This window comes from Dioscorea cayenensis, chromosome 8 (assembly GCF_009730915.1).
Source record: "Dioscorea cayenensis subsp. rotundata cultivar TDr96_F1 chromosome 8, TDr96_F1_v2_PseudoChromosome.rev07_lg8_w22 25.fasta, whole genome shotgun sequence".
NCBI classification, from domain to species: Eukaryota; Viridiplantae; Streptophyta; class Magnoliopsida; order Dioscoreales; family Dioscoreaceae; genus Dioscorea; species Dioscorea cayenensis.
The window spans coordinates 21,692,464-21,700,532 of NC_052478.1; the positions used below are offsets into that span (position 1 = coordinate 21,692,464).

General features: G+C 36.5%; 2 protein-coding genes across 3 annotated transcripts; both read left to right on the top strand.

Moving 5' to 3' along the window:
• The first annotated feature begins 234 nt into the window (after window positions 1-234).
• On the top strand, window positions 235-2,880 carry LOC120266486 (30S ribosomal protein S9, chloroplastic). Its single transcript, XM_039274122.1, is given in 4 exon segments — window positions 235-635; window positions 2,166-2,204; window positions 2,206-2,457; window positions 2,642-2,880. Coding segments are annotated over 3 exon segments (624 nt in total). The 5' UTR covers window positions 235-299; the 3' UTR covers window positions 2,455-2,457; window positions 2,642-2,880.
• Window positions 2,881-3,454: 574 nt separating this feature from the next.
• On the top strand, window positions 3,455-7,711 carry LOC120266425. 2 transcript variants are annotated; one of them, XM_039274050.1, is made up of 6 exons: window positions 3,455-3,814; window positions 5,543-5,781; window positions 5,971-6,147; window positions 6,240-6,395; window positions 7,050-7,326; window positions 7,409-7,711. In XM_039274050.1, the coding sequence occupies exons 2-6, from the start codon at window positions 5,698-5,700 to the stop codon at window positions 7,645-7,647; spliced, it is 933 nt and encodes a 310-aa protein (XP_039129984.1). In that variant the 5' UTR covers window positions 3,455-3,814; window positions 5,543-5,697; the 3' UTR covers window positions 7,648-7,711. The 2 variants fall into 2 exon arrangements, with proteins under 2 accessions (XP_039129984.1, XP_039129983.1); XM_039274049.1 differs by having other exon boundaries at window positions 5,564-5,781.
• Window positions 7,712-8,069: the final 358 nt, after the last annotated feature.

Here is an 8,069-nt window from a genome sequence, read left to right on the forward strand (position 1 = left end):
TGCCATTTTTTTCCCACTTTCGAAAGGGCAAAAAAGAATTTCATATCGCGACCCACTTCAACTTACCCATGCAGGGGTTAAAAGGAATGTAAAATATAACTGAGTACCGTCGTCTGCAAAAGTTGGAGGGGGTTTTTGGGAAGTTTTGAAAATTACGAGGGGTGAACAGTAATTTTCCCTTGATTTTATTATATATATATATATATATTTTTGGGATGTGGGCCCAGGGCCAGGCCTATCTCTTCGCCTGCTTCTCTTTTCGTAGTTTTGAGGATCAGAGAACTCGAAGCAAGCCTTCAATGGCGCTCTCCTCTTGCTCCCTCTCCTCCCTCGCCTCCTCCTTCTCCTCTCTCTCCTTCTCCTCCAACGTATCCTCCTCTCACCGAAACCTCTCCTTCCCCGGTATTCGCGTTTCGCGCCCAGCCGTTTCCTTGAAGGCTCTTCGCCCCATTGCTGCTGTGGCGACGTTGCCGGAGCTGGAGGGGATGACCCTGGAGAAGTATGTGAAGACAAGGCTTCCAGGAGGATTTGCTGCCCAGAAGATCATTGGGACTGGGCGGAGGAAGTGCGCCATTGCTCGTGTCGTCCTCCAAGAAGGCACCGGGAAGTTCATCATCAACTACCGTGATGCTAAGGTTTGATATAGAAATCTGGTGAAATTAGGGTTTATTTTAGTTCGTGTGAAATTTTGATGTTTACTTCTCAATTTTAGTTGTTGGATAGAGTGAATTTGTGAATTGAAATCGATTTGATTTGATTTGGTGCTCAATTAGATGTAAGTTGAGCTGAAATTGAAAACTTTTATACTGATTTGTTCTTGTGTTATCCTAAATTGTGTTTGTGAATTTTAGTGATATTTGGAGACTTAATTCTCAATTTTAGCTGCTGGATAGATTGAATTTGTTAATTGAAATATATATAGATTTTTTATTTATTTATCATCATTTGGTGTGAAATAGATGTAATGTGAGCTGAAAGCGAAAATCTTGTAGTGATTAGTTCTTGTGTTTCAATAGTGGAGGCATAGAGGGTGGACAACAATCAACACAGTTTGTTATATTTGCTAATGCTTATTATTCTATTCATGTTCTGTTCTCTAATCCCTTGTTTTCCTTGATTGAAGTACACTTTAATAGATTGGATTTGTAAGACTCACCCTTTATAGTAGTGGTTATTGCTCTTCTTGCTGCTCATTTATGGAATTCATAAAAGTTGTTTTGGTGTTACTAGTATGCCCCTAACCATGATAGCTTGGGTCTCCATGTATCTTGCAAGATGATTGACACCTATAGAAGAAAGTTATGTTTTGGTGGTACTTTCACAGTTTCTTTACTTGGTTTTCATGTCCGTTACGCTGCATTTTCCCTCTTGTGAGATTCCTTTGATGAGTGAACCATATGAAGCTTCCTAAGCATTTATATGAAATTTTGTTGATCAATTTTCATGTCACTACTTTGAATCTATTTTAGTCTCAAAACATATTCCTATAAACGTCAATGATGCTACTTAATTTTTGGTAAGGGTTTGTGGCGTAAGAGTCTTCTAGTCTCCATTTTGTACTCAACAGTTTTTTTTATTACTTTGATGAATGTGATATTCAAATGCTGGCTGACTCATAATGTTTTGGTAGATAACCATTTTAATGTTGATGCGCTTGCTTTGACTTGGCTACATGGTTGTGCATTATATACCTCAACCTTTTGTACATAAGAGAGTTTCCATCTTAATGGTGTTGGATGTAAAATTTTTTTCTTCTAAATTCGTATTTCTCCATGGCCTTTATCAAGAAGATGCATCAAATACTTGTTGCGATGTTCTTGCCAAGGACATATGAACCTCCTAATGTTTCTGTGTGTTGTGATTACTTGATATGAAACTTGCACATGCATTCCCTCATATCTTGAGAATGGATAAATTCGCTATCATATTCTCATCCTTGTTAAAGAAGTATTACCTTATTAATTGGACTGTGAGTAGGGATGCAAGTGTTCAAACTTATGCACCTACTTCAAATATTCTCTCTTTGTAAGATCAAGGAAAAGCAATTTGTCTCCACCAATCACTTTAGCATGATTATCAATTTGGATTCATGTTTATATCTAGAAGTTTCTATATGTTTATTTTGAAACATTGTCATATGAGACCTCTTTGGTTGGAATGGACAGGAATACCTACAAGGGAACCCCTTATGGCTACAGTATATCAAAACTCCCTTTACTGACATTAGGGTTTGAGACCGGCTACGATGTATTTGTAAAAGCTCATGGAGGTGGTCTTTCCGGTCAAGCTCAGGCAATCTCTCTTGGCATTGCACGTGCTTTGCTCAAGGTCAGCGAAAACCACAGAGCACCTTTGAGAAAGGAAGGCCTTCTGACAAGAGATTCTCGAGTTGTTGAGAGGAAGAAAGTTGGCCTTAAAAAGGCTCGCAAGGCCCCCCAATACTCAAAACGTTAAAAGGTACAATCTGCTTAAGAACTCCAACTTTGTCCTCTGATTTGTTCAATTAGCACATTCATCTCTAGTTATAAAGAAATTCATCTAGCATCAATAAGCAAGTTCATCTCTGATTCACTTTCAGCCGTTGTTACTTCCTTTCGGCGATATATCTTATTACTTCTTTCATTGATTTTTTTCTCCACAGATCACTAAGTCATCAAGAACCGTCGGTTTTCAAACTCGGAGCGGATGTTTTCTGTCTGATTGACATGCTTTTCTTGCTTCTCTTCTTTTGTATAATCAAATGTATGGCCATTGATTGTAATGTAAACTGACAAATTCTTGGTCATTTTGTATCCCAGTTTCAGTAAAGAGTGCTTAGCTGAAATTATGCTATGTTGGAGATGGACCATGGAATTGTGATTATTATTATTGTTATTTATAGATCATCAGTTGCATTGCAATCAATTCATCTTTTTCTTTTCTTGGTTATATGCTTATAGGTAAATATTCATTAAAAATGTAATTTGTGATGTATAAGCTTGTTTGGATACAATTACAGACGGTACTAACATTTATATTAAATGGTTGTAATGTAATGTAATAACTCCATCATGTCATTAATGTAAAATTTCAAAAATCTTTTATTCATATATTTGTTTATGTATCTTTAAATAAAACTCTTTAAAATGTCTATTTTTTTATTTTTTTATACAACCTTTCACATGTATATATATATATATATGTGTGTTTTTCTTACACATTTGTACATATGTTAATCTGTTGTCCATGTATTAATGTACAAAGCCCGGTACATTTATACACATTTGCTACATGTCTACTTGCAAGCAAATAATTTTTAATTTTCTACAAAAATATATTTGTCCCATTCTAATTAACATATTTTTTTTAATTGAAAAGCACTCAGATTAAATAAAAAAGCTCTAATTTGTGTTTTTTTTTTTCTCCCATAAAACAGAGTTTTAAAAAATAAATATAAATAAAAAAGAAGGCTCTCGCTCTCGGATCTCTTTGATGGCGTCGTCGGCGAAGCTAACAGCATCTCGATCTCCGTCTCCGACTCGGACTCCGACGAGTCGGCGGGAAGGAAGGGTGGCCGATTCCGCCGGAAGCGCAGGGACCGGCGGTGGCGTGGGAAAGATGAGCTATTCCGACGAACACTTCGACGGGCTATGAGATGGTGGCCGTTGCTGCTCTTCATTCCGGCGATTTCTCTTCTCTTCTTCGAGGCCTCTAGGCTCTCCGTGAAGCCCAAGGTGGAGGTTAGCTCGACGCATAGGCTAGTCACGGGCGGAGGCCGGTGGCAACCTCAACCGGGTGAATCCGATGACCAGAGTCGTCAATGGAGTCAGAGTGGGTAAGAGAAGCTAAAATCCTATAGAATTCATACATTTGCTTCTTTTTTCGATGTTGTTTGAATCTTTAGGTACTTTGAGGATGATGTTTGGTTTGGTTTGTTAGTATTGATCTTATTTGGAGTGGAGATTGGTGTGCGTGTGATAGTCTTTGAATTTTTAGGGCATATGCCGATCCATCGCTTTGGTGATTCGTTCTTTGTTTAGTATGGTGCTCATTGATCGGCCTAGTGAGTGGGTATCTGCTGTTGCTGTTGTTGTTGTTGAGAGAATTGGATTCAAGATTGAATCTTTGGGTGCTTTCAAGACATTGTTTGCTGTTGATCTCCTTTGGAGTGGAGTTTGGTGACTGCGATAGCCTTTGAATTTTTAGGGCATATATTGATCAATGGCTTGGTGGATGAATTCTTCTTACACTAGGATGCCAGATGAGGAAAATAGAGATGATTGAATTTAAGTTTTTATCTTTCAGTACTTTTAAGACATTGTTTGCTTTATTTTGTTGGTGTTGATATATCTTGTAGTGGAGTGGTGAGTGTGATAGTGATTGAATGTTTTAATCATATATTGATCTATGGCTTAGGTGATGCATTATTCAGGTAGTAGGCGCTAGGTTGTTGGCCAAGAAGTGTGATTGTTTTTTCTTAATTCTCCAACAAGTAGGTCACCATCAAGCTGGCTAACTGAAGTGTAATATGTGCACAATTGGATCTACCTAAAAATGCATTGATTTAATTGGTCAGTCATCAAAACTAGTCATCAAAACTTTTCACAAAACTAACAGCATTTGATTGATCACCAACAATGTGAAACCTTTGGGAGATTTCGTCATGGGACTTACTGAAGGTCCTTATGGTGCTATATGCTGATTTAGTTGCCTTTGACACTGAATATCTTATTCAAACTTGTACTAATACTAATCAAGTCTACTGTTAGCTTTAGCTATTTGGATCTAGACATCCAACCATATACTTGAAGAAAGCTCAATTGAAAAGTTTACAGAAAATATGGTTTAGTGTTTTACAATGCATTTCCTAATTATGATAAGATGGTATTATAATGCTTAATGTCTAGCCCGATTTTCAACAGATATTGCAACTATGGAACTGACATTGTCTTGATATAATAGATGACGTGAGCTCAGATTAATTTCTTTTTTAATGCACAACTTGCTTTGCTAATTTGGTTAGTTATTCAAGCTTATCATTTAATATTCTAGTGGCTTTTGACATAGACCAGCTTCAGGCAAGCGCAACTTAAATGTTGGGAGCTTTTTTTTCTAGTTGTTATCAAGATGATGCGCTTTGGAGAGTTCATTATAGTTTTACTTGTTTATGTGTGGAATTGTTTGTAGTTTCTATTATGTTATTTGTGCGCTTTACTTTTGGATTTATGATGATTAGTCATCTTTTGCAAATTTTAATATTTTCTGGCTTCATATTTTCCATTGCCTCTCTTGATTTTATGCATACTGAATTAGATTCTTGAAACAAAAGAGTGATTTTGACAAGAATCTATAACATGCTAAGAACATGGGCTTAGAGGTTGTGTAATTCTTACTGTTATTACTTATTATCGGATTGTTTAGGTCACCACATCTTCTTATGGGTAAAAGTAATATTATTTTTAATCATTTTCTCGTATGGAGAAGATATATCTGAAACATCATAATAATTCTATCCTTTTTTCTCTAGTCGTGGTATCTTATTCTGTTTTTGCTCTCAATGTAGACTAAATTTTCCATTTACCAGCTTGTTTGGCAATTCTTCCTCCTGAAAAAATTCAACACCTAGAGTTCCCTCAGTCCTCAGAACATGATTTTCATGTGAAGAAGGTGGTATATAAATCAGATCCTGATTTATCTGAGAGTAGAGGCAATACCGCAATGCTACCAGCTTATTTTGGAGGCACAAGATTCAATTTATTCACTGGAAACCAAACTTTTTATGAGAGAGAAGAAAGTTTTAAGGTGCAGTGCTTTGTCTTGATCCTTGCATTAATTTGTGGATTATTTTCACTCGATGGTTAACTTGCAGAGACATTGTGTAGTATCATTTGAGTTGTATGATGTTCTCTAACTTACATGTTAAATCTTTCTGTTGCATTCAGTGAAATGCAACCATTAGTGTAGTTGTTATATGCGCATATGATCTTTCAGGTAAATGAAACTGCTGTGGTGCATTGTGGTTTCTACAGTGAAAAAGGAGGGTTCAAGTTATCTGATGACGACAAAAAGTACATGCAAGGCTGCCAAGTGGTTGTTTCTACGTGTTCATTTGGTGGAGGAGATGATCTCTATCAACCGATTGGGATGACAAAGGCATCACTGGAGAAGGTTAATATACATAGAACACACTCTCTATAATATTAGTTTCCCTGGCAGTAGCCAGTTTGGTATGTTTTTTGAGGCTAGATATTGTCGTTTAGGTCTGCTATGTGGCATTCTGGGATGAAATCACTCTTGCAGCTCAAGAAGCGGAGGGAAACATTATTGGAGATGATCATTTGATTGGTAAATGGCGAATCGTGGTTGTTGAGGATCTTCCTTTCTCAGATCAAAGGCTGAATGGTAAAATCCCCAAGGTAGCAAAAACCTGAGTAAAAATAATTACCTGCCAGTTCTTTTTGCATGTAGTTTGATGTGATCTGCAATGTCTTAAATGATATTTATTATGATATTTTCCTTAACCTGGTTTTGAGCTTCTGACTGAACTAGGGATTTAGTATGTAGGAGCAATCTTATGTTCTTACTTTGCGTTCTTGCCAAAATCCTAGTTTTGTCAAGCACTCAACTTGAGAAATGTTCACATCAGAAATGATCTTTCATGAATAAACAAAATGGTCATTCATATTACCAGAGAACATGCTTCAAATTTTGGAAGTCCTACCAAGTTTTCAATTAGGAACAGGAGGGATTATTATTTTCTTCTTTTAAGATTACTCAGATGCTTGTATTGCTATGGAATCCCTGTAAATACATTTTGATTAAAAAAAACAAAAAGCTACAAATGAGATTCATTTTACCAAGTGATAACGATCCATTACATTGGAATGAGAATATTTCTCTTGCAAACCAAAGTATTGTACTTTTCTTTTGGCTTGTAAGTGTGCTCCTTCAATTTGCCACAACTTATGTAACACATTTAGTTGTTCAACTTACCAGGTAGGATGTCTAGGGTTTAATGATGCTATTGTTTATGCTTGAAAACTAATAGGTGTTTCTCTCTGCTACTGCAGATGTTGAGTCACCGTCTTTTTCCTCGAGCAAGGTATTCCATATGGATAGATTCAAAATCTCAGTTCCGGCGAGATCCACTAGGAGTTCTTGAAGCGCTTCTTTGGCGTACAAATTCCATCCTTGCCATTTCTGAACATGGAGCAAGAAGTAGCATATATGACGAGGGAAAGGCTGTCGTCAAGAAAAACAAAGCAACTCCAGAAGAAGTAGAAATACAGCTGAATCAATACCGATTAGACGGCATGCCCGACCAGAAAAGATTCAAGGGAAAGAAAGGTTTACATGCTTGTTTGTAGCTTCTAAATGAGACGCATTACAAGATATTATTCTAAGACTCATCGTATTCTCTGTCGTACAGCTTTGGCTGAAGCTTCCATCATTGTGAGGGAACACACACCATCGACGAATCTTCTCATGTGTCTTTGGTTCAACGAAGTAGTTCGGTTCACCTCACGAGATCAACTCAGCTTCCCTTATGTTCTCCGCCGTCTGGACGTGCCCGGAATCAATATGTTTCCAGTGTGCGCTCGCAAAGATCTTGTTAATAGTATGGGACATAAGCGAAAAGTGAAGCCTCTTGTAAGATCAACCATTTGAAGGTTGAAGCTCTCTTGTATAATTTACACTCTTTGATTCATTTGCAGGTGCTTGTTTGATGTAATATTTTTGCTTCCAAGTGTCTGCCAAATTTTTATTACTTTTCAATCAAATCTTCTCTTGTTAAGAACTTATGATATACAGGTTCTCTTTTCCACATAAACCCCCGGAAAACCTCATAATTATATATATACACTGTTTATTTGCATTCTCTTAGAAAACTAACGTTGATTGAAAGTCTTTTGGAATGATAAAAATGCTTGATTTTATGACTAGTTTACTTCAAACCTTTTTCTTTTTCTTTTTTTGTTAACAGAGGTCATGCTTCTTTTTGATTGGTTTGGATAAAAAAAAATTATGAAATTTATAACGAAAGTTTATTTTGTTCATACATAATTAAAATAAAAAATAATAAAATAGTA

What these genes read in the sequence shown, in the direction of transcription:
- LOC120266425 (XM_039274049.1), top strand. Translation starts at nt 3,784, where the DNA reads ATGACCAGAGTCGTCAATGGAGTCAGAGTGG. An exon ending in CGTCAATGGAGTCAGAGTGG is followed by an intron (nt 3,815 to 5,563) that starts GTAAGAGAAGCT and finishes TCCATTTACCAG; the next exon opens with CTTGTTTGGCAATTCTTCCT. An exon ending in TGAATGGTAAAATCCCCAAG is followed by an intron (nt 6,396 to 7,049) that starts GTAGCAAAAACC and finishes CTGCTACTGCAG; the next exon opens with ATGTTGAGTCACCGTCTTTT.